General features: G+C 35.9%; 1 protein-coding gene across 1 annotated transcript in view; it reads left to right on the forward strand.

Moving 5' to 3' along the window:
- Positions 1–25367, forward strand: part of LOC131931136 (filamin-B) — a gene marked incomplete at its 5' end in the record, with an annotated part of 77223 nt that extends 51856 nt beyond the window's left edge. Inside the window, 23 exons of the mRNA XM_059287833.1 lie at positions 91–228; positions 629–802; positions 2681–2827; positions 3117–3200; positions 3546–3683; positions 4061–4234; positions 4775–4921; positions 5313–5534; positions 6027–6200; positions 6686–6844; positions 8824–8907; positions 9506–9643; positions 10108–10284; positions 18503–18646; positions 18919–19044; positions 19197–19343; positions 19890–20174; positions 20549–20691; positions 20969–21107; positions 21941–22090; positions 22320–22487; positions 22886–22985; positions 23402–25367. Coding sequence (XP_059143816.1) covers positions 91–228; positions 629–802; positions 2681–2827; positions 3117–3200; positions 3546–3683; positions 4061–4234; positions 4775–4921; positions 5313–5534; positions 6027–6200; positions 6686–6844; positions 8824–8907; positions 9506–9643; positions 10108–10284; positions 18503–18646; positions 18919–19044; positions 19197–19343; positions 19890–20174; positions 20549–20691; positions 20969–21107; positions 21941–22090; positions 22320–22487; positions 22886–22985; positions 23402–23645 — 3602 coding nt within the window. The remainder of the gene's footprint in view (positions 1–90; positions 229–628; positions 803–2680; positions 2828–3116; positions 3201–3545; positions 3684–4060; positions 4235–4774; positions 4922–5312; positions 5535–6026; positions 6201–6685; positions 6845–8823; positions 8908–9505; positions 9644–10107; positions 10285–18502; positions 18647–18918; positions 19045–19196; positions 19344–19889; positions 20175–20548; positions 20692–20968; positions 21108–21940; positions 22091–22319; positions 22488–22885; positions 22986–23401) is intronic.
- Positions 25368–26759: the final 1392 nt, after the last annotated feature.

A 26759-nucleotide genomic window follows, 5' to 3' on the forward strand; every position in this document is an offset into this window, starting at 1 on the left:
TGTGATGTTCAAAACTGCCCACCTAAATTAATGTATATTTATACAGGCCTAGAAAAAAGTATTTATATAATGTATCATTATCCATTACAGGTGCTCATAAAGTGTATATTGATTATGCTGGTGTCCCAATTCAAGGCAGCCCTTTCACTATCAGAGTTTTTGATGCCTCCAGAGTTCGAGTATCTAACATAGCCCCTGGGCTGGTCAACAGACCTTTGTCCTTTAACTGTAAGTCTCTCAACCCATTTTTAACTTTGTAATATTTTCTTAAATAAACATCCTGGGGAAAACACAACAAGATTTCATACTTTTAATCATAAGTTGGTACAGTTTCTTTAAAAAAGAAAGATTTGCAATAAGAATGTTAAAAGTAGAGTTAAAGGGAATGTTTTACTAATCTTTGGGTTAATCAACAGTTGATGTGTCTATCATTGAACAGGTTTAAACTAAAAAACATTTAAGATACCAGCTTTGTCTTAAGTCTTACACATATCCTTGTAAAAATATAATTTATATTGAATAAATAAATATAATTTACAGTAAATAAATATAATGTAAAACTATAAATTCAAGCCTATAAATATACAGCTATTATCTTTTTCTATTCACACATTTATTTTCTCCATAGTGGATGCCAGTGAGGCAGGAGATGGGAATTTAGAAATTCTTGTCATGTGTGAAGATGAAATAGTTCCAAACTATGTCCAGGAAGAGGGGAATACCAAATTTAAGGTGACTTTCACACCTAAGAGAGCAGGTCTTCATCTTATTCACACACAGTTTAATGGGGAGGCTGTGAAAGGTGGGTTTGTTCATATATTTATTATTTCGGATCAGTTTCTTTTAACTTGTAATTTTATTAACTGTGATTAATACTTTTTTCATCTTAACCATCAACAAAGGAATATTCGTTATATTTATATTGTTTTAAAATCTGGTTAAATATCACATCTAGCTTCTCACTGATTTTTTAATTAATTAATTAGTTTCATCATTTAACATAAGCTCTTTTGTCTGAAACAGTAATAATCACATTTTAATTTTTTAAATTTTCTAATCACTGACAATTTTTAGAACAAGTTAAGTCTTCTAGAACATGAAAATGTTTCTTTTTTTGTCTTAAGTTGCTGACCTAAGCAGAATTTTAATCTTTGGTTTTACACATGTAAAATGTTTCCCATGGATATATATTGCTCAGCTCAATGCTGCACCACTGGTTAGCTATGATATTTGCCCTATAAACTGCAATACTCAAGTTCTATTTCTAATACTAGTAGAAAATGTATTGCTTAGAAAAGATTCAATAGCTGGGTGCCCCAATTTCCATCACTGGTTAGCTATGATATTTGCCCTATAAACTGCAATACCCCTCACAAGTTCTATTTCTAATACTAGTAGAAAATATATTGCTTAGAAAAGATTCAATAGCTGGGTGCCCCAATTTCCATCACTGGTTAGCTATGATATTTGCCCTATAAACTGCAATACCCCTCACAAGTTCTATTTCTAATACTAGTAGAAAATATATTGCTTAGAAAAGATTCAATAGCTGGGTGCCCCAATTTCCATGACTGTGTACACAGCAATCCTTGGAGGGTGGGAAGGATGCTGTAAGGGGCTAAGTTATTGACATGGCTTGCCTTGGTAGTTTACCTATGCAAATGTACCAGTTATACCTGTCAACAGTGAGTAGAGAGGCTGAGTGTTATCAAATATTAGTTTACACACATGGGAACAGGGAAATCTGGGTTAAACTATAATGAAAAAATTGTACTGCAGTTTTAAAGGGCGAGTGTGTTGCCAGTTAAGCTTAAATATTTTTTATAGTGACTTCATATTTAAAAAAAAAAATTGTTAATAACTTAGTAAAACATTTAACCTCTTGGATAATAATCAGTTTTAATGCCTGTAATTTATTTCTTGTGTAAAACTTAAACGTTAACTATCATCCAGTGTGTGAAATCTTTATTTCATATCCAATGCTGATGCTATTTCATATCCAATGCTTTGTGAAATGAGCACACTTTTAGCTCAATATTAATGATGCATTCCATAATGTGGTCTATGTGTGAATGTACTGAACAAACAATCTAATCCTGGAAAGCTTTTTAGCATCTAATTACACTCTGTGTGTTGAATCTTAGGCTATAGCACAGCTGTTCACAATAGTTAGTATTGATTTGTTGCAGTCCTATGTTATAATATTGTTTTTTTTGTGTACAATAATTTATTTTCTAAAGAGTCCTATTCAAGTTATTTTTAAAGCACATAACTTTTAGTCTATTTTACTAATAACAGCTGTACCTTTAGTGTTAAAATGCTATTGTAGTTTCATTCATTTTGTTCAATTTTCTATGGTAGGTATGATCTTACTAAATCATCTCAATAGAAGCTGTCCTAATGCTTAAGTTTATCAACATATTATTTTATTATTATAATCATGTTCACTTTCTTGTTTCAACATATGGCTAATATTTGGAGACTACCATCTCTATTGAACATTTTTGTTATGTTAGCTTTAAATTGTACAGTTTCTGTTTTTAATTGTAAATTCCAGACAACAATCAAACATAATTAAAATCTACATGACAAATGGTCTTGAACATATTAAAACCTATATAATTGAACATATGTTCTAACTATAATTATCGTTGAACCAATTGCTTTCTTCTTACTTTAGGCAGCCCTCATCAGTGCCCCATCCTTGACCCTGAGAGTGTCCAAGTGACAGGGAGTGGAGTCACTATGGCTGCTGCTAATTTCCCCACAAGTTTCCATGTCAATATGAGACATGCTGGTGATGCCAGGCTTAACGTCAGAGTTTTGTGTAAGTTGACCCCCAGTATATCTTCTTCAATTATTTAAGGCAGTCTTAATATAGAACATACATATTTAGTGTATTTTATCAGTTCTTTTCTAGTTCTATTCAATTATCAACAAAGATTTTACTCTTCCTTTAAGTTTTAATTAAAAATTTTATTAAATCATTTTTTTAAAGCTTAAGAAATTTGTTTTCGGAAATAACTTGTAAAAAAAAATGTTTATTAATAGTTTAGTGTTGAAGTCTATTTATTTATTCTGAATGTAAAGGTTTTGTTTATTTTCACTCCTCACAGCTCCCTATGGAGAAGAAATTCCTGTTCATATTTCTGGCAATACTAAAACTGGACTTAGAATTGATTACACTCCACAAGAAGTTGGTAAGTAGTTTACTCTAACTTTTTATCATCACCATCATCTTTTCCCTTCATGCACAAGACACATGAAATAGATAGAGTTAATCTTTTTCTATGACCTCAGCATACAGATGGATGTGGTCAGCACAAAGCCCAGCCACCTTAGTTTTTTAAAATAATTTTGTTTGATTCATTTCTTAATACTTAGTATTTATTGTAACATTTTTTATGATCATCTCTTGTGTTTACATTTATTTTCTTCACCTTAGTTTTTTAAAATAATTTTGCTTGATTAATCTCTTAATACTTAGTATTTATTGTAACATTTTTAATGATCAACTCAAATGTGTTTACATTTATTTTCTTCAGGTTTATACAAGGTGTATGTAGAATGTGCTGGGAGTCCTGTTAGGGGAAGTCCATTCACTTGCAATGTTTTTGATCCAGCTCTAATCAGAGTGAATGCCCCTGGAAGAGCCTATTTTGGCAGACCTATGCACTTTAATGGTAAGTAAACTGTGAAATCATAGGGAACTCACACTGATTCAAATAGTTAAGGTGTTTTATAATTCTGATAATATTTAAAGCCTTTCCAAAAGTTATTTTAAATAGGTTGTTTTAATAAATTATAACATGCATAAATGGTTTAGAAATAAGTGTACTAAAACAGTGTGAAATTGAACAGTAGGTCACAGTTTAATATAAAGTGGTTTTACTTACAAAAAGTATCACTGGCTTTTTTTTTTTATCTTGCAATGACAAAATTTTTGCCATATATCGGATTGTTGAATATAACATTTTGATGTACAAGTTCATATAGGATGTATGCCATTGTCTCAGATTTTTATTTAAATTTAATACATTTCTTTTTTTTGTCATTTAAGTGGACACATCAGCAGCTGGTCAAGGCAAGTTAAACTTCCTGGTCAAATGCAGGGGCAATGAGATTCCTTGCAGGCTGAGAGAAGTTGGTCAAGACAGATTTGATGTCAGCTTTACACCACAAAACATTGCTCCACATTTGGTGACATTGTTCTTTAATGATCTGCAAGTACCAGGTATGAAACCTACTTTATAATAGCCTGATATTCCTGAAAATATTTACATTACTTCAACAACTTTCATTTATCTTAGTAATATATTAATGAAACCTACTTTATAATAGCCTGATATTCCTGAAAATATTTACATTACTTCAACAACTTTCATTTATCTCAGTAATATATTAATGAAACCTACTTTATAATAGCCTGATATTCCTGAAAATATTTACATTACTTCAACAACTTTCATTTATCCTAGTAATATATTAATGAAACCTACTTTATAATAGCCTGATATTCCTGAAAATATTTACATTACTTCAACAACTTTCATTTATCTCAGTAATATATTAATGAAACCTACTTTATAATAGCCTGATATTCCTGAACATATTTACATTATTTCAACAAGTTTCATTTATCTTAGTAATATATTATTGTACAGCTGATCTGAAATCACCATGTTAACGACACTTATCTCAACATTATTTTTCTATCTTAGTAATATATTATTGTACAGTTTATTAACTGAAATCAACTTGTTTAAACTTGAAGGCACACCATTTGAGGTAGCTGTTATTGATGGCACAAGTGTAAATCTGTCTGGAGATGGCCTGCGGTCAGCTAAAGTTTTCAAAGAATCTGGGCTAACATTGGAACATCAAGGGTTGGATGAGAGAGACATGGATGTCCAAATTATTGGTAAAGTTTATTTATTTGACATTCACCTCCTCTGAACTGTCCTAAGATTCAGTTTGCAAACATTTTCACGTCTTTAAAGTTTGTTGATCTTTAACATTAATTTATTAAACACTTGGTCAAATGGAATTGCTGAGTAATAATGGTGAGAGATATGGCCGTAAATATTTTGCAGTGATCCACTGGTGGATTTAAAACATAACATTGAATAAATCTAGAAAACAAAACAGTGGAGTTGGAACAATACGGGTTAAGGGGAAGTGTTTTTAGTAATTATAAAATTCATTAAGATAAGAAACACATTTTCAATCACTTTTGTGCTATATTAAACAGCTATTTGTTTTTATGATAATAATTTAGCTTGGTTGAGACAAGAATTTCCTTTTATTTCCAGCACCAAGTGGTAATACCGTACCTGCTAGACTGATAAACCATGGCAGTAATCTGAGAATGAACTTCACCCCGCTGGAAGTTGGTCCTCACAAGATTCATGTCAATGTGGGGGATTCCCCCATCAATGGCAGCCCTTTCACCTGCAATGTGTATGATCCAAGTGCTGTTAGAATCATTGATGTAGACAAAACTCCACAGAAAGAAAGAGAAATCGGATTTACTAGTAAGTGATGAATTAAAATGTTGACATTATTATACTCAATAAACTTGCTTGAAATTTAATTAAACACTTGAAATTCAATCACAAATTAAAAGGTTTTTTCAAAACATTTAATTTTTAAAATTATTTTCATTTCATTTGCATTATTGTTTGGTTTTCTTCTTTTTCTGCGTTCTTAATTGAGTTTATGTTAGAGGATTTAACAAGTCCAACTTTGTGGATGAACTGGACTGTGGTATCTAATCTGCATGTGCCCCATATAGTTTTTTCTTGATTGGGGTGTATAGGGGCCAGTGTTTGGATCAAGCTTGGTTGTACAAGGAACAGTCCTGGGGCCATGCCAAAAGGGCAGCTTTCACCAGACCCAATTTCACCATGCTATTGGCCCTATAATTTTGACCCACACATTTTCTATTAACATGATGTACTACATGCAATGTTGGTTCTAAATTTCCCTGTGAATGTACTTCTAACTAATTTGTTTGAACTCAACAGTTGACACATCATCTGCTGGTGCTGGTAATTTGGATGTCCAGATAACACACAAAGGACAACCTGTACATGCAGAATGCCATCAGATAGATGATGGTCAGTTCAACTATACCTTTAAACCCTTGTCTGTGGGGCGCTATGAGGTCAAGGCTACCTTCAATGGGGATACCATCCCAGGTCAGTATTTGCCTTTAAAAACTTGTTAAATTGGCCCTAATCAAATAGATTGCTACAAAGTTAGATTTTCATAATCCGTGTTAGAACATTATTACTTCATAAGCCATTTGCACTTTGTATTTTGAGTAAAACAATATAACGAGCCATAATAGATATTTAATTTACAATTGTTGATTAACGTACTTAATGTTTAGTATAATAATTTGTTAAATGTCTCAAGTTGTAATACATAATTCAATATAATTTCAAATGAAATTGACAATTCTAATGTCCACTGATATAAGTTACCTGCTGATTAAGTATAACTTTATGTAATACTGACTATTAAAATGTAACTGTCCACTAATATAACTTCTTGACCAGTTATATATAATTGTAAATGATAATAACTATTCAATGGTAACTGTCCACTGATATAACTTCTTTATGAATTAAATATATTTGTAAATGATAGTAACTATCAAAATGTAACTATTTCCTTAAAGGCTCACCATTGATAATTGAAGTAGAAGAGGACAGACCCACCTTCATTCGCATCAACTTCTCCAGTGTAGAGCCAATCAACACTAAAGGAAGAAACTGGTTTGTCCTCCACACCAGTGGCCATAAAGTTGACAAGGACATGCTGGACGTCATGATCTTAGGTTGTCTGGACCCCGGCATGGCTCTCTCCCATGTTAGCTGGTGGTGGATGGGAGTTTAGTTGATCTAGATGGTGTGGATCTAAGGGCATGTCATGCTTAGATACTCTTGCTTTACTTTGTTCTACAGATATGCATGATTCTGTTTTTATGCTTGTGTAAAACTGTCAGATCTTTTACAGATGTTGGTATATTTCTTTAATTTCTTTTTGTAAATCGGCTGGACTTAAAATTTGGAGACACCTGAATTTTGTTAAGTTATGAATTGTTCACAAATCATGTTAAGATAGATGACCATTCCAGGTTAAATAGTCATAAAATAGTTCTTACTTGAAAGAACTCCAGAATACAAATTGGGATTGGTATTGGAGTTGCAAAACCAAAGGTTGCTTCATCTGTTCCTGGGGTTGAGTTCATAGTACACCCCACCCCCAGTCAGCCCTGATGTGATTGTTGCCTAACTTGAGTTGGGGAAAGTAAAAAAAAAACAAGCCAGTAATACTATCATAAGTCAAGGTTAAAAAGACAGTTGAATTTTATTTCATCTGCCATATTGATCATTAGTCTAAAAATCAATTTTACTTTTTTTTTGTATAATTATTTACTCAAATAAATATACATGACAGATCACTTGCAAGTATGAAAGCAAGTTTACACCTCCACGTCTTCTAGAAACATGCACACTTAGTTAACTAGATGGGGAAAAGGTTTATAGTTAAAAACAAATTGTATTTAGTTAAATTTTACTCTGTTGCATGAACTAATAGGTTGGTTTCAGAATCTTGTATCACTTCTCATTTGTCTGAAGAAATATACTTTTTAATTGTTTGTATTTGACATACTTTTTCACTAAGATTGCAGGTTTAAAAATTATATTAGCTGTATATTTTTTTGGTGAGAATTTTTCGGCTATGTATCAACATTTTTAAAATATGAAGCTAAAATGTTAAAGGTTGTTTTTTTTTTTATTTTGTTCCAAAATTTCTCATAAATCAGCTTATGCTTTTTAAACTGAAAAAAAATATAAAAATACAGCAATAAAAATATTAAATTTCTAGACAGTAAAATATCTGAAAATGTTAATGCAAAACATTTTATTTTATTCAAACTTTTTTGACACCTGGTAACTTTTGGTTTATTTTTAATTTAACAAGACCACCAGTGTTTTTGATTAACACTAACTTTGTAAAATATTTTGATTCTGTTCTTCATGTCAACATATGTTTTATTCAACCTAGAATTTATATCAATAGGTTTATTCAGGTAATTTATCTTTAATTAGGTTAATTGCTGCACCATCACCTTTCTATAACATTTACTGAAGCACAGCTAATGTCAATAAAACTTTTAAAATTATTAGAAGGGACAAATTAGTAATTAGTTAATCAATATGCTATGGGCATATATGCATTCTGGCACAATGACATTTTGACTATACTGTATATTCAAGTGTCATTAATTGAATCAACTCATTTGTTATTAGCAATGAATATAATTATGATGAACTAACCCACGTTTTAAAAGCCTTTCCAACTTAGCCTTGCACCTTGTATAGTAGATTATTGGTACGGATTTGTTCCATCTTTTAGTTGTAGTTTATCTTAACAATGGTTTGTGTCTTACATTATAAATGCATTAAGCATAAAACGTTTTTGTGTTTTGCTATAATTCAAAAAATATTCATTGCAATTTTTTATGTAACTGCTGATTCTCTTTTTTTTTTTTTTAAATTAATTTAATTTTTTTTTTGTAAACTTAGATAATTAGAATGCTTAAAAATGTATATCTTGTTCCTAATTTTTTCAGATATGTTTACAAATTTATATTTTAAAATTATTTTATTCCCTCAGCTAAATGTGTAAGATGGCGTGAATCCTACAAAATACTTAACACTTGTGTGCTATCAATAGATCATCACTTCAGAACTGAAATGATCTGAAAAATGTTTGACTCTATTAAATAATGTGTTAAATTTCTTGCAGCCCCCAATGGAGAAAACATTCCAGCTCGACTTATCCAACAACCTGATGGAGACTACAAGGTGGAATGGACACCTACTCGCCCAGGTATGATGAGCAATGATACATTTTATCTTCCTATTTTCACTGGTTCAATAACAATACAATATAAGCATTGATAAAGGGACAGTGTGGTCAAATGGTGAAGCTTTCAACTGTTAACTGAAAAGTCTCAAGTTTGGATCCTAGGTTCAAGTCCATAACACATAAATAGTGACTGTAAGGAATACATTTAGATGGACAAATCTTTCAACAGTAATTCAATCAGGGATAATGTGTTTTTTCTTCAACACAATTAAGTATATATGTCAACTGGTTATGCGCCATTGAGACTGCAATTTCAACCTGCTGTTCTTTTTGGATTTGCTTCCATAGCCTTTGTCCAACCAAGAACAAACTACAAGGCAGCAGTTGTTTGATTTTGGAGTTGTCTCTCCTAGATAAGTTACTGTCCCCAGCTATTGAGCCTCATCTGCCCTGGGGTTCAAACTCAGGACTTGTTGGTTTAGCAACCGACAGCTTTACCGACTCGACCACGCTGACCCCTGATAATGTGTTAATTTTGTAGTTTTCCTTGTTTTAAAATGTGTTATTAAATCTTTTTTTTATTGTAGTTTAATGAAAACAATCAAATTGTTTGTTGCAGGTCGCCACTCTGTGGATGTATTATATGGTGGCCAACAAATTCAGGGCAGTCCATTCCATATTGATGTGTTTGACATCCACAAGATCAGAGTCAACAACTTCCACCATGGGAACATCAATGAAACTGCTGGCTTCAAATGTAGGTATTTCTTCCTGGCAGCAGTTACGTCCCTTTTGATAATCATTAAACCTACTCTTTGGCTTGATATAATTCAAATCCCTTTTGTAAGCTTAGATAAGTAACATGTATAGGATAATGTATCATTTTTGAATAATACTATGACTATTAGAATAAAATACATTACTTATTGGGTTAATGTAGAATGCAAGCTAAGATGTAATTACAATGAAGACTAAATGACAGTGGACTGTACCCAGTTACATCCCTTTTCATATTCTTAAGGGACAACATTAATATCCAACATTAAATATACTTTTTGGCTTGATATAGTTCATATGCCTTTTGTACAAAACTATGACTATTAGAAAATCATTACTCAGTGCATTAATGTAGAATGCAAGCTTAGATGTAATTACAATGAAGACTAAATGAAAATGTTTGTAATTACAATGAAGACAAATTGAAAATGCTTGTGATTACAGTGGACTGCACCCAGGCAGGACAGGGTAAGGTAGAAGTGCGCATACAGAGTCCATCAGGCAGAACTCTCCCTTACAACATGGATGAGTTGGCCCCCCTAGAACACAGTGTCTCCTACACACCCACAGAGGCAGGGCAGCACAAAATCTTTATCTCTTACAGTGGCATGGAGCTCAATGGTGAGTCTTGGCATTTAGTCAGGCTTTATGATTTTTATACTGTGTGCTGCTTGACAAGTTGGGCTCACATAGAGCTCAGTGTTGAATCTTGGCATTTAGTTTGGTATTATAGTTCCATGTGCAACCCATGATCTCTTCATCCAATGCCCTGGCAGGCCCCCCCCCCCCCCCCATTTATCTGGGTGCATTCTTTGTCTCACAAGGCAAATCATAGCCATATAATTAAAAATACTGCATGGGTTAGCCAGGTTGGGTCTTGTATGGAACTTAATGGTCAGTCTGGGTAATTAGTTAGGTAAGTGCATTTTTAGATCTGATGGTCATTTGTGCAGGTGGAGTAGAGTTCATTGGCCTCTGTGACCATGGCATATGAAGGGATAGTGTGGCCAATACTATACCCAGCCTACTTTACATTCCCTAAGTCAAGTATCCATCAGGCAGGCCTACTTTCTACAGACATGAGTCCTAGAGCTGAATTAGAGACTAGCAGTTGAGTGCTCTACCACTCTGCCACTCTGTTGATATAATTGAAAACACTGCTTCAGATAGGCAGGCTGTTCTTGTATGGAGCAGACCTAAACTCTGGTTCATCTTGAGCATATATAGTAGGGTCTATGTTATAGTTGTACCCTTTTAAGACATATCTACACATAGGGAGGACATACAGTTGGTTCTGTGGCATATGAGGTACAGATGTGGTAGATGAAGATGTATCAATAGTCACAGGATATGAAGGGGTTGTGTGGCCTTATGTCAGATACTCACCAGGGCTGATGGGCAAAAGGGATGGAGCATAGATAGGCTGAATACTTTCATTTAAACAATACAATTTGTGATGAAACCTGAAGAACATAACAATTAAGAGAAAAATAATAATAGAAAGTAGTCATACTGTTAAAATTAACTGAGGATGTGTCTAGCATCGATTCAATAATAGTTTTAGATGGTGAATAAAAAAAAACACTTGCTCCATGCTTTCTAGTTAAGTAGCTCTGTTTTTGTTTTGCCAAAATACCAAAATGTGAAATAAGCAACCCATGTCTTGGTTAGTTTTTAAGGAATTGATCTTTCTACATTATAAACTTGCCCTCTACTTTTGTTGAACTGTCTGTAGAAACGAAAGTTTTTCTAGGGAAATTCTAATTTTTCTTTCTGCTAAATTAAATCTTTTATGGTAAATATCTCACCAAAAGACCTAATTAAATATTTTAGACCTAATGAATGTGATGGTAACTTTCCCAACAAACGATTTAGGTTGTTTTTCCTTTTGACCCACTAGACTCTTTCAAAGAGAAACTGATTGGTTACTGTGACCAACATAGCTAAACACAGAGGTGTTATGTTATGTAAATTAGGGAAAAATACCTCATAAAATATTCGCTCCTTTAAAGAGATTTATAGTTGACAGAATGAGAACATCGTGACCTTGTCACTGACAGAGGCGTAGAAAAGAAAAAAAAAATAACCGTAGATTGATTCCTTTCATGTTGATTTGATGCATTTTTAAGAAAATGTATTTAATTTATATAGAGGTAATTATTTTCTAACAATTCTGTTAGGCCTCTATATGCCCCCCCCCCCCCAACCCCCAAAAAAAAAACAACAACAGGTTTTATTTGTAGTACTGCATTGCATTTGCCAGTTTCAACTTAACACGTCAAATCCTTTTAAGATGGCTTAAAATAGCTCAGTCAGTTTAAGGAGTGACAAGGGTATTATTTTTTCACTTTTTCTCCTTAGTTCTTTGTTTTGAAGTCTCTTTTCATGGGTTTCAAAACCATTTTTCTTTGTCGTTGGTCGTTTTTTCCGTCATCAATAGAAAGTCGCGAGTCATTTAGTTTAGAGTTAACTACTGGCCTTCTAATGAGGCCAGCGTGTACTGAGATCAACAATAGAGGAACGGGTTTGGCCAACCTACGGGAAAAGATACTACAAACACGGGCCAGGGCCAGTGTCAACACTAGACATACCGAGTGCTGCGCTAGACGGGTTCACGTTAATCCACAGAATCGTGGCTATGATGATTAGGTACAGTGTCAACATGTTACACATGGTGAGGGGGGCAAGTTTGGCTTGAAGCTGGTGAGGTTGGAGCTGGCTATGTCAACAGTTGAGGGGGCTGATGAGCAGGCTGTATAAGCTAAAGGGAGCGGGGCGGCGGAAGGTGTTGGTCCTACAGATGTCATTCAAAGTTAAAAACAAAGAGTTTTTTCCTCCCCGCACTGGGAGCGGTTGTTCAGACTTTGGCCTTATTCACTTGTAGCAAGTTTTCGACGAGCAGTTAGCACATCAGGGGGAAACAAATAGTCGAGGACAGCATGGGCAATGACCAGTCAACGCCGAAAGGCAAGCGTGGTCAAAGAGTTGCCGGACAGCCCATTCTGCAGTATGAAGACAGCACGAGGCGCAGTTCCATCAGTTCCGGTCATTATGTCTCGGCACAGAATTTGGCCTCGCTGGATGCATTCGCCACTTCCGACTCTAATACAGCCAAGAAGAAAAAGAAGAAGACCCGCGGTAAAGGGAAATCGAAACAGAAGAAAGGAACAATAGAAGACGAGTCACCGCAGGTAGATATGTACGAGCGGGGAAGTTTCGACTCGGGGAAGGAGTTGACGGACGAATACCTCGGCGACACCTATGCCGCTGTCTCGTCTCCTTCAGTCCCCGAGCTGATTGTCGACGTTCTTCACGCGGACGTGAGCGGGGACAACGGCGACAGCTACTCCACGCCGAGTCCAGCCGTCTCCCGAACCGACATCCGCCCCGAGGTGACCAGCTCTTCAAACAAAGACGCCGGTGACCTTTACCCTGCCAACACCAGCGTCACTTTTAATTACTCAACCGCGGACGTCACTTCTCATTACGCGACTGTGAACGACGTCACGGGTGTTTACACTTCAACCAGCGAGACCCAGAACACACGTGTCCTCCTTGACGACAGCAGGCGTACCCCGCCGTCTGAAGAAACTTCAATGCTTAAAGAAAATGAAAACGACGAGACCGGCCGAGATTCGGATCCCTTCTTCCCGCTGATATTTCGGAGGTCTATCAAAGACCCCGGGTCCAAGCAGTACAATGAGGTGGTCAAGGAACTTTCGTCCGTGCTGGAGAAACGGTCCCAGAACTCGCGGCCTCAGAGCATGTGTGAAAACAAGACAGAGTCCGCCGTGGATTTACAAATGGCGAAAAAAGTTGACGGGAGACATTCTGTTTCTATGGAAAATGTGAACGCAGTTTTCTCGAATAAATCTCTTCTGAACAAACTTGAAAACCACCTGATGATAAAAAATCGACACAATGCGAATTTCGAGAGATCGGGCACTCAGTATACAGATTCCAATTACTACCACTCGTTACACACGGCAATGAATGGCAACCATTCTCAAAGTGCTGTCTCTGCAATGAATGGCAACCATTCTCAAGCTGTTGTGAACGGGGACACAACCAACAGTCACGTCAACGAAGATATTTATGCTTTACCCAACAAGAATAGGAAGCTGACACACGCGGCGGATAAACCAAGTGAACCGCGTTACAACAGCTCCGGTCAGCTTCATACAGTCACAGCATCGCCGTTTGTACCCGATGATCTAACCTACTCCACCGTCAACTACAACCACAGCCAGACTAACGTCCACGTGAACAGCAACGTTAAGATAACAGTCAGAGACGGACCTCAAGATGGAACACCCAATCACTCCCATCACAACCAGCTGGACAACACCCAGTACCATAACAACTACGGCACCGACTCGGGGGGAAATTTCACGTTGAAAAACAGTGTTGTTAATCGCACTGGTGGATGGGACAACGACCACAATCATAGCAACAGCGGACAACATTACACGTATACACAGCACAATCAGAGCTTGAATACACCGTACAATCAGAGTTCGAATACGCCGTACAATCAGAGCTTGAATACACAGCACAACCAAAGCTTGAATACGCCGTACAATCAGAGTTCGAATACGCAGTACAATCAGAGTTTGAATGGTAACCATGACGACAACACAGGGACCGTGACAAAAATCAAAATATCAGGAGGGGACATCCAGAAGAATGTTGAGTACTCTGATGCGGATTATACCAAGAGTCATGCCTTGCACGAGGGTGTTCCCAATGGCGATGGTGGATTTATCATTCGTAAAACTGGCCATGGGTCATCCAATTCTGGACACAACCATCCCAATGCAACATCAATTGACAAAGGTGTCCCCATCAGTGATAGTGGATTTATCATTCGCAAAACTGGCCATGGGTCATCAAATACTGGACATAATCGTCCCGACAATATATCAAGTGACCAAGGAGTCTCAATCGGTGATAGTGGATTTATCATACGTAAAACTGGCACAGGATCATCCAATTCCGGAAATAACCATTCCAATGCCACATCAAGTGACCAAGGTGTCCCCATCAGTGATACTGGATTTGTCATTCGTAAAACTGGCCATGGGTCATCAAATTCCGGACACAACTATCCCGACAACTTACCCAATGACTCACATAACCAACCCAACTATAACTTCACCATCACGAATGCAACCAGGACTACCCACTTTGACAGTAAAACGCGAAGCAGCACGGAACTCTCCCAGCGGAGCCTAACCTACTTCGAGAAAAACAGAGCTAACACTTCCTTCAACCCCAACTTCAGCTACGACATGAGTTTCGCCAACGAAACATCAGACGACGAGTTCTCTCGCAGCTCCTTCCACTCTGACGTCAGCTCCTCCGGTCTAAGCTCCCCCAGGTCACACAAGATAATGGTCAGCTCCGCGGACAACAGCAGCTCCGAGACCTACTTCATCACGACGGATGGCGCCCCCAAACCCGTCCATCTAATGCAAGGTTCTCACGACACCACATCGCCGAGGTCGACTCCTGTTACCATGACAACCATCATGGAAGCTCCGGGTAAAGAAAAAATCATCGGAAACATCGGGGGTGTTTCGTCTACGGTGTCGTCGTCGTCTTGGTCGTCGGACTTTGCGCAGCACGAAGAGCACCGGAAGGTGGCGGTGGTCAAATCTTCAAGGACACACGGCCGTACAGCAGACGGTGGTCAGCACAGCACGTCTCGCTATGACCAAGTCGGCTCTCATAGCGGCAGTCTGACCAGGTCTGGCTTCAGCAGTCCACTGACCGGTCCAGCTAATGTCTACGTTGTTGTACCTCCACATTCCACTCGGGTGCCTGACCTCATTGTTGACCACCACTCAGCGGGTTCATCGACCGGACAGCGGTCAACCAACAGAAATGGCGATACAAAATATGGTGGGTAGAGTTGATAGGCTACTTGATAGAATTATATCTTTGATGTTAAGTCGTATCGTTGTATCAAACGGTTTGTGAAACAGAGATAGTAAATATTGAAATGATGTAAAAAGAATTAATTGATTAGCAACATCAAAAGAAGATTGTACGTAAAATTTCGCGTGTTTTCTCCCATATGTGGTCTGTCGGCAATGGGTGGATAATTTGCGTCCACTGTGCATTTAAAATGTTTAATATATATTTTAAAAAAAAAAGAATAGTTGTTTTAGAAATTTGATAACTACGTCTAGAAAGTAGATTTTTAAAACGTGTGGACACATTTTTTTTCTGGCACCTGAAGGGAGGAAGAAAAAAACTCAAATTACCAATCTGCTTGTGATTATAATTGTGCGATATGTGTGAGTCGTGAGATTGTTCTACCCCCTTATATTATTAACTATTCCTGCTTTAAAAAAAGTGAGCCTTATGTTTTGTACGGCCTGGCCCACGACAGAGAGAAGTTGCTAGAAATTCCCGTCACGGCGGCGTTAACAAACGTGAACTGCGCACCACGTCAAATTTGAATTGCGTGTTGTAAGTTTCTAATAGCAGCCGACACGCGGGGCCACGCCTTGTGCATCCGTCAGCCGCTTTAGACTGGAGTACAGACAAAAAATGCCTGGCATTTGCCTTGCATATGCAGAAGATTACATTATAATGGGCGTTCTTGTAGGAATAAGAGTACGTCATTTTCGTACTTTCTTCACATTTTAAATACATGAAAAGTATTTTCGCTTGTTTATTTTTAAATCCTCCTCACCCACGTGCTATTATTCTCTGTCTTTCCAGGGATTGGTTAGTAAATGTTAACTAAAATGACAAAACGTCTTTTAAAGTGTCAACCTTCATCTGACGTCATATTCGAATGTCAACGATTTTTATCTTTATCCTTTTATCGTCACACAAAACAACGAGCCCCCCCCCCCTCTATAATGATGTCTCAATACCTCTTCACCATACCCCCGCCCACCCCTATCCCTTTCTAAAATGATGTCTCCACCATAATCTCATCATTAAAAAAAAGAAATACAAATTTTAATCAGCATCTCACTTCTCCCTCGTAACACATCATCACAAAAAGATTACACCGTCCCTCCATCCCCTTGAAAATGAGGCGTGACTTCATCTTCTCATGATTGAACGTATTGAAATATCATCGTGAATTGTATAACATTTCAACTATTTCTGTTCTTGCATAATCTCCAACCCCTGCTGCTAATTGACTTAGTGTCAACATTTCCTTCTTTTACCTTCTCCCCTCCATGACTCAAGTTTTTACCCATTTTAAACAAATACACAGACCAGTTGCCATCCCCTAGTTGAACAAACACACCTCATATACCTCACCAAGTTTACCTCACCACTTGAGTTAGTTTGGCTCATCTTAAAGACATTCACATCCACCCTGCCAGTTTTTTAACTTGCCATCTGTAGTGTGTGTATTTTACATTATGTAAAGTCTAGCTCAACTAGCTTCCTTGTGAAATTTGATTGGCTTCAATAGTTTAGAATCTGTTATAAATGATCAATGGTGGTTGAACCAAATAATTATTGATAAAATTATACCAGCTTGATCAGCCACAATTATATCTAGACCTTCAATTATATCAATGTTGAGTTGCCTATAATGATGAGCTAGCCTGTAATCTTGTTACTATTATTATGGGTGTGAATGGGTCTAATAGTTGTAATGGTGATTTTTAGTCTAAACCCTAGCTAGCCCATCAGTTAAGCTTTAACCCTTATACTAGTGAAGTATTGCCACATGATCACTTTTTCTTCTGTCTTGCTCACTTACAAATATGTACTAAGACCTCTTTGGTCTTTGCTACTTAAATATTAGAAATCCTTAAGTATGTTGACATTTCTTTACAGTAAACTTCTGACAGCAAGTTTAATTTAAAATTACTACAGCTCTAAAGTTCAGTCCATTAAAAGAATCATTTAAAATTATTTTTTTTGATAGTTTCTTGCTATTCATAAGTAGCTGAAATAAGAGGTTATAAACCTTTTTGTTCATGGTGGAGGATATTGTAAGATTAATTTAGGTTTAGAAATTTTTAAACTTATAGCTATGGATGGTAGATGAGTAAGGATGGCAGAGAAGTTCAATTAAACCAAGTCTGTCTAAATACTGTGTAAATGTCAAACTGATTGGTAGGCTGGCCTTCCTCCTGTTTGATCTGTTAAGTCAAGCTGAATCTTATCTAAACATTTTTTCCTCACAGTCCAGTCAGTGTATGTTTATTTTAAAGGTTCAACCTTTTTGGTTTGAAAAAGTGGTCAAAGACAGTGTCTTTTTTTTTAAATATACCTAGGCTACTGTTGCGTGTAATCACAATAGAAAACAATGCATACAAGTATAAAGTTATATAAGCACTTGAAATGCACTACTAAAGCTAATGTATTTCTTTACAATAATAACACTGGCAAAAAAGACTTTATTTGAACATCACACTTAAATAACTAATGTAAGACAAATAACTATCTTGTGAATTACTTTAGAGTTGTTGTAAGATATGTTCATTTGTTTCTAGTATTTAGTAAATACACTATGCAATATTAATATATATACATCTCTTGTTGCATTTGTTTAATGAGGTAATTCCTAATTGGTCCTGCACATTACTGTGATAGTAATTCAACAAATTGTACTTTAGCATATAAGGTTTTTTTGTATTATGGATATATTCTACATTTCATACCTAAGATTCCTTAGCATACAGTGCACGTGTATTTTAAACAAATTGTTTACCTGTCCAGTCAACACATTTGTTATCACAATAAAACATTATGTCACGCTGTCTGAAGCTACCATTAATATCATTTTTCAAATTGTATTTCCTGGTACCAAAGTATATCTTTTCTTAAAATATCTTGTATATGTTTATTTCAGGCAGTCCCTTCCATCAAGAAATATCTGAAGGGACATTACCACCAGCCCATGGTGAAGGTCTACACAGAGGGGAGGAAGACAAACCTGCGACTTTTGTTATTGATGCCAGGAATCTTAAAGGGGAGCCATCTGTACAAGTTGATGGTCAGTCTCAAGTTACATTACAGCTGTTTTCTGTTTATGTTTGTTAACTTTAGGGTTCTATCTTTTTTTATTTGACTCGTATAGATTATATTGTTAAAAAAATTTACACTAAGTTTTTTCACCTTGATTTTTAAAAAATGTTTAAAAATTACTGTAATTATATTTTACCCTTTTTAACTTTAATTTTATAAAATTGTATGTTGGATGTAACAAATACAGGTCCAGATTAACTTTAATTTTATTAAATTGTATGTTGCGTATATCAAATACAGGTCCTAATGCCATAGCGAAGTGCAGCATTGATCCACTGCCTGATGGTCAGTACAAGGTCACTTACATCCCAGTTGAGGTGGGACTCTTTGATGTCTATGTCAGGTGGAATGGTAAAGAGATTCCAGGTAAGGCCACTTCGGTTTTTTATTTTGCTGTCCCTTTGTTACCCTGGTGTAACATCTTGCTGTTACTTTAAAAACATTACATTCAAAACTATGCAGTTTACTTTTGTAACAGACAATTACATCTAATTCTATCTCTTATTTCAACCTACTAGGAAGCCCTTTTCATCCCAAAGTGGTTGATGCCAGGAAGGTGAAGGTTGTTGGGGGTTGGCACCACTACATGGATGGTCAGCAGAGAATCAGCCTGGTTGTAGGAGAGGAGAAACAGATTCCATTTGACACCTCAGAAGCTGGTCCAGGTATACAACTTGTGTCTTGTCCTGTATTAAATAAGTCTTGGTATTTCTTCTTGTCTGTGTTTATTGATCTAACTAGCTGTATAAAGTTTGTTGCTTAATGCTATAGGTTGTTTTTTAAAAATGTGATTATATGTTTAAAATCTTTGACCTTACTTCAACTTTTTAAATAATTTTTTAGCCAATTAAATACTCATGTCATGCTACATTATTATTTAATAGAAAATATAAGCATTCATCTTCTTTGTTGGGGGCCATTGACTACAATTTCAGCCTGCTTTTCTTTTTGAATTTTCTTCCATAGCCTTTGTCCAACCTAAACAAACTACAAGGCAGTAGTTTTTTGATTTGGAGTTATCTCTCCTAGAAAAGTGGCTGTCCCAAGCTAACAAGTCTCATCTGCCTTAGGGTTTGAGCTCGAGACTTTTCGGTTTAGAAACCATTAGCTTTTCCAACTCGACAATGCCGACCCCTTTAAGCATTCATGTAATGATTGATCATTAGAATAAAACAGCCTGAAATAAGAGATGTGTACCTTTGTTTGATCAGGTCAGATGAGGGCAGAGGTCAAAAGTCCCAGTGCTCTGATGCCCGTGGAAGTGGACGATGAACACAAAGGCAAGAGCATTGTCAAGTTTGTGCCCAGAGAAGAAGGAACCCACTACATCCACCTGTACTGGTCTGACCATCCCCTGGTCAACTCACCCTACCAGGGCTTCGCAGTGAATGGAGCTGCTGACCCCAGTAAAGTCTGGTTGACTGGACGTGGGCTGAAGGAGGCCATTGTCAGGGAGGAGGCGGAGTTTGTCATTGATGGCAGTCAGGCAGGACCAGGTCAGTTTCACATTGGTCATAGTTTCTGTTGGTTTAGTTTGATCATTATGTCTGTTGGTTCAGTTTGGTTATGTTTTTTTCCCAGAGATAGAAAAATGAAAACTATTTTAAAATTTTTTAAAGAGTGTCTTGTAGTCCAGGATAGTTTTTTTTAAAAAAAGAAAATGATGTAGCTCTGGCTAAAATTTTTACAACTAGTCATTTGATGTGTCTGAAAACACATGTGATTACTTGTGATTACTTCTGCTGTGTTAAAGTGGCTAGTTCACTTAGAGTCACCCACTAACCCCTATAAGGTTTCTCTTCATTAATTTGTGTTAAATGTTTGAAAAAAAGTTTTTGCTCTCAATTCTTGACTTTTATCTGGCAACCAGGTGAGCCCGATGTTGAGCTGACAGGTGTTAGAGCTGAGATCCAGGTGTTCAAGACTCCACTAGGGGGAGGAAAGTTTCGCTGCACATACATTCCAGTCATACCTGGTGCATATCTTCTGAACATTTCCTGGAATGGTCGACAGGTAATTTACAATCATTTAAAGAGTTATAAATACTTGTTTCATTGTTCATATAGAAATGTTGGCTATACAACATAGTATTGTATTTAGATTTTTGTTTCTCCTTGTACTTGTATTGCCATTAGTGTTATGGTATAGGTCAGTGTTTAAGTAAGGCTCAGTGTTCATTTTGTGATATTAGCAAAAATACCCTCAAATACATATTGCTAGTGTATATATTGCTCAATTATTGAGTACAGAAAGATGTGTATTTGATATCTCTTTATTTCTCCTGCACTAGCTGCGAGGAGCCCCGTATAAAGTGAATGTGATTGGAGCCTCCTATCCAAACCGTGTAGTGGTCAATGGTGAGGGCCTCAAGGGTGGACTACTGGGCAGTAACCTGGACTTCCGCATTGATACAAGAAGGGCTGGACCAGGTAGGAGGCTGATAGGCTGTCTTTGTTCAATGTCACCATTTAGTTTTAGTCTGGAGGAAATGTTTTGCTGGGCTGATTTAAAAGCTTGAACGTTAATATCAAATTATTCATTTTGTTGTTCAATGTTAATTTAATGTTAGGGCAGATTTAGACCAGCCAGCACATAGCTGAAAGCAAACTATAGTGAGGGAGGCCTCTCACTGATCTTCACAATCAGAGAGCAAGAAAAATCTGAAGTTTCTTCACCAGCAAAAAGATAAAACACCTATGTCTTTAGAGGAATATGTACACTGCTACTGATTTATTATATGTTATTTTAAAAGACTTATCTTTTTACCAGTTTTTTCTTACAGAAAACTTGAGGTCTTAGTTGTATGTATTGATGCCTTACAGATATACACCTGTGTTTACTGACTGACAATTTTTTTAATAGGATGTGGGGGTTAATGCTTTTAACAAGCTTACTGTCAAATTAAGCCATTAATTTAAAGGCAGATGCTAGTTCACGCATTTCATCATATAATGCACTCTGTTAATTTAACATCTCAAGATTTCTATTTAACATGTCATATACATTAACGATTGATTCTTTAACCATGATTAAACATTTATATTTATCTCTAGTAATGCTGATGAAAGTTTTAAAAACTGTTCTTTTTGTTTACTCCAGCTCTAAAAGATTTTGAGAAACTGAATGAAGTCTTTATTTCCCATGCTTTTTAGTATTATCTTCTTCCTCAGATGCATGTCAACATGTAATATTTTCAGCCAGCTTTATTTCCACTGTGTATCCTGTTTAATGGTTAGTTTACATTTTGTCTTGCTATAATCAGGTGAGCTGACCGCCTACTGTATGGGACCTACCAAGGTTGCCTACTGTGAATTAAGTGACCATCATGATGGGACTTACAGGCTGGTTGTACAGCCACAAGAGGCAGGCAAGCATGTGCTACAGATCAAATATGGTGGCGAGCATGTACAAGGTACACTCACTTTCTTATCTGGCATCATTCATGGTGTTTTTTAAATAACCTTTTCTTTGCTTGAGTCAAAAAGAAAAATTAAAATCCAATCTGATATGTATAGTTGAATAAAATTTGAATGTGATTGTTAAGACAGTCAGGCATGAAATGAAATTCATAGTGTATTTGTTTAAGATCAAACTCTGTCTTATTGTAACTAGAATTGTAAAAATGTTTTTAACTGTTTCAGGCAGCCCATTCCCTTTCAAAGTCTCAGCACAGCCCGATGCATCCAAGGTCAGGGTCAGTGGACCTGGGGTGGAGCATGGGATATTGGCCAACTTCCAGAGCCAGTTTATTGTGGAGACACGTGGTGCAGGCGCTGGTCAGTTGACCGTCAGAATTAGAGGACCTAAAGGTGTGTGCTCATCATGTCACTGTGCTAGTTAATTACTCATGGCTAATAGTCACTAGTCATTTGTTGTTTATCTTAGTAGACAAAATTTTCTCACTAGTTGATTGTAGTTTATCTCAGTAATGAAAAGTTTCTCACTAGTTGATTGTAATTTATCTCAGTAGACAAAAGTTTCTCCCAAATTGATTGTAATTTATCTCACAAAAGTTTCTTTGCGTAAATGAAACTATCTTATTGGATTCAGTCACTCTGTTAGTAATTTGTAAATAAAACTTATCTTATTGGATTCCGTTTTGATATTTAATCCAAGATGGATAGTGATTAAATAGGCTTACATTAGTTGTATGGGATTTAAGCTGTTTTTTAGCACTTAGAAATACAAAGTAAATTTGTATTTACAGGAGCTTTCCAAGTTGAAATGTACAGAGAGAGTCAGAAAGATCGCACAATTCTGTGTAGATACTATCCATCTGTTATTGGTCTCTATATAATTAACGTCAGGTAAATACTTTTCAGTTAATCCAGTTAGTAATTTATATGCATCTACTAGTGAATACACAGTATATTACCTAGATCTATGCTTTTGTGATAATGTTGTATTAAAATAATTTGCTGCAACATTGTGGTTTGAATATTATATTGAAATATACATAGAGAGAGATATTTAAAATCCTTTGTCTCCCTAAGTCTTCAATTATTTGTTAGAAGAGATTAGTAATAATCTATAAAATGTAGTTTATTTCATAGGCTTATGGTGTAAAGGTTTCTAATAATTTCAACATTTAAATTTCTCCATTCAATAAATTTGTTGGAAGAGATTAGTAAATATTTGAACCTATTTTTTTTTTTGCCTTAAAAGACTAAGGTTTAAAAGCTTCTATGAATTTCAGTCATTAAAAAAGCTTTATGCTCTGTAGGTGGTCAGGTGTGGATGTTCCTGGTTCACCTTTCCATGTCAACATTATGGACACCCAACAAGACCTGGAGCAGGTCCTCCATGAGAGCTTCAGTGACAGGAGTCACCACATCCACCCCAACAACAGCTTCCACAACTCCAGTATCAACAGCTCCAGCCAGCTGCGCTACCCCATCCAGCAGAACAGCCAACATCATAATATGAGTCGCAGTAGTGGCTACTACCATTATAGGGAAGAGATGTAGGGGAGGCAACTACACTTATAGGGAAGAAAAATAAGGGAAGCAACTTACAATCTCTACTGATTTTTTTTACATGTAAATTATTATTTATTAAAAATGTTATTTCATTGCAATCAGTGTATAAAGTTCATTCAACTACATTAGAAAAAAATAAAAGCAATATTTCAGTTCTTGAAACAACACTAAGCTTTATTTGTTCTTAAAAAGGTTGTTAAAGGTTCTTACTTCTCAAACCCATCAGAAATCAAAATATTGTTTTACAATATGAAGAAAGTTTAAACATTAACTATTATTTTTAGTCCCCTCTTTACTGCTTCAAAGCTAAGTACAGGCTGTTTACATTAAATAGAAAATTGTTTTGTATAAATCTGGACATCTGCCTATGGTCTGATAAACCATATTTTGGTTAGGAGGGTCTCACTTGATTGTACCTTGTATAAAACAAATGACATTTATTACATATAACTGATTTAGACTATTATAATTATGTTTTTGATCATAATTACATTTCTTCATTGAATGTTGGTTCAACTGAATTGGTTGCATTTAAATTGTTACATTATTTTGTCTGCAGGCATGTGTGGTCTAGTTTTAGAAAATGTGCATGTTACATTTTAATTATAAGTAATTAATTTTGATCACATTTGTGGGATATTATAAAGTTAAAGAATTCTGCACTATAAAAATGATGTATTTTTGTGCTAATTTGAGCATCTAACAGAAGGTTTTAGAGTTTTTAATCTTTACTTCACGATTTGTAACCAGTAACATATACACACTGATATAAAGTGTGTTAATATTTAACTTCATGTAAATTTTACATTTCTGTATGGAGAATTTAGTAACTGTAAGAATTATCAATCCTATGATAATCACAGATGACCCTACCAAAATGAAAATAATAGTCCTATATTCAGTCAAATAGTATATTATGCACAATATCATGTTAATGTATACATGAAATTTAAAAGTGGATGTTTATAGGTTCATATTTACGTGCTTAGATGTCCCATAAATAATTTTGAATATAACGAGATAAACAGTTAACATAATATTTTTTAAAATGCTGCAATGCTAGTCATGCTTTTTATGACATAAAAAAAGTACTTACTAGCTTAGTCAACAGCAGTGTATTTATTCTTCTAAATCAGACTAGCAAAGACTCCATTTATTGAATCAATTTTCTTCCTCACTGTTCACACTTATTTATATAGACATAAATTATTAACCGTATAACTCATCTGTTTCTGCCATAAATATATTTTATGTATGTTTCAGTTGTATTTTTTTTTGTTCCATGAAACTCAAGGAACCTTTTCAGTGCCTTGGCTTATGTTTTACATAATAAACAATAACATAATAACCCTGAACCCTTGACTGTACATTCCACTTGATGTCATGTTTAGCACTGTCATTGTTTAACATTCCATTTTATTACTTTTGTATAATCAATTTATATTTTGATATTCCTTTCATGTTAATGATTTTTTAAAAAATCTGTTAAATTTCCTATATTTTAGGTGAAAGCCTATTCTATTTTTAGAATTGTACACCATACTTTTGTGATTTATTTACGAACTGATTGCTTACCTCCCTTTGATCAAACTGTTGGATGTTATGTCCAAAAACCTCACTAGTACATTTATGTGTTATTTAAAGGCAATTATTTGCTATACTCCTCCAATAGCATATAATCAAGTATTGGAAAAAAAAAATACTTTTACACCCATCTTGCTTTTGGTTTTAAATGAATGCTGTTTATGTAATGTATGGTATTACTGACTTGTGATGTATATTTCTTAAGGAACACTAAAATGTTGTCCTAATGATGTAGATGGGAGCATGACATTTTCCCCTTTCGATTACTCCCCCCCCCCCCCCCATTCCCACATTGTAGATTAACCCTGTCTGGTTAGGGTAAGGGTTCTTCTTGGCATATTACAGTCAGTTGTCACACATCCCCTCTTCCTGCCTTTTTCAACAATCTTGCAATTTTATTTATTACCCACTCTTGATGTTTTAACTGGATAAAACATTGTTTTGGCAGTACGTTTTTTAATTTGGCATCACCCAATGTGGGAAATGCCCCTCTCCCACCCCCCACCCCTCTCCCCCACCCCCCGACCCCCACCCCCCTTTTGTGACTCTTAGGGTTAAACAAGACAGTATGATACAAATCACAGGGGACCCTTAAAATTTTTTGCCATTTGGTAAATATAAGATTACCTGCTTATGCCTATCTAGGCTTATTTCCCTACACGAGAAAATTTGCCTGACCTGTGGCCCTTAATATAATTCATGCAATCACTGGCTCCATCTGTTACACTAGCTGTCAATGAAGAACTAAATATAGATTATATAGTTATTCATGTGTTTCAGTTTACCCATAAATATCTTTGTTCTAGGTTAATAGAAATATCTAGCGTTCTTTGCCATATATAGGGACGGAGTGGCCTAGTGTTAGTGAGCTAGACTGCTTACCTATAAGTTTTATAAGTCTTGAGTTTGAATCTGGGTTCAAGTCTGTTGATTGCCCTGAGTCCATCCAGGCTGTGATGGGTACCTAACTCACGTTAGGGAAAGTAAAGGCGGCTGGGCATAGTGCTGACCACACCATCCTTTCATATGCCGAGTTCACAGAAACAGGTGAACTCTACTTCACTTGCCCAATTGACCGTCAGCTTCGAACAGGGAACTTTACTTCATTTTACTTGTCATACATTAAACAAGTCTTCAATGGTACACTCTCCCTACGATAAAGATAAAAGATTATGTTATGAGACGGTGTATTTATTTTTGCCAATATCGATACCTTAAACTTAACCAAACAATCCTAACAGTCAGACCGGGAGATAAAAGCCGTACAAAACTAGCCCTGACGGCATATGTGGAGTATCCAAATTATTCCTGCCAAGTAGAACCTATTAATTAATGCTAGAATAATTCATAAGATTTTCGTACGTAGTCCTATGCTCTAGTGATCGACCACTCCGTTCACTAATGCAAAACACGCTGCTTACAACAGCCAACTATTTATAGACAACATCGGTACGCACTGTCTGCATGGTGACTAACGTGTAGGCCTAAATTGTAGCTTATCAGTATTGGATTTGTTGT

Source organism: Physella acuta, unplaced genomic scaffold, assembly GCF_028476545.2.
Source record: "Physella acuta isolate Inbredline_101_S28 unplaced genomic scaffold, ASM2847654v3 ptg001898l, whole genome shotgun sequence".
Taxonomy (NCBI): domain Eukaryota; kingdom Metazoa; phylum Mollusca; class Gastropoda; family Physidae; genus Physella; species Physella acuta.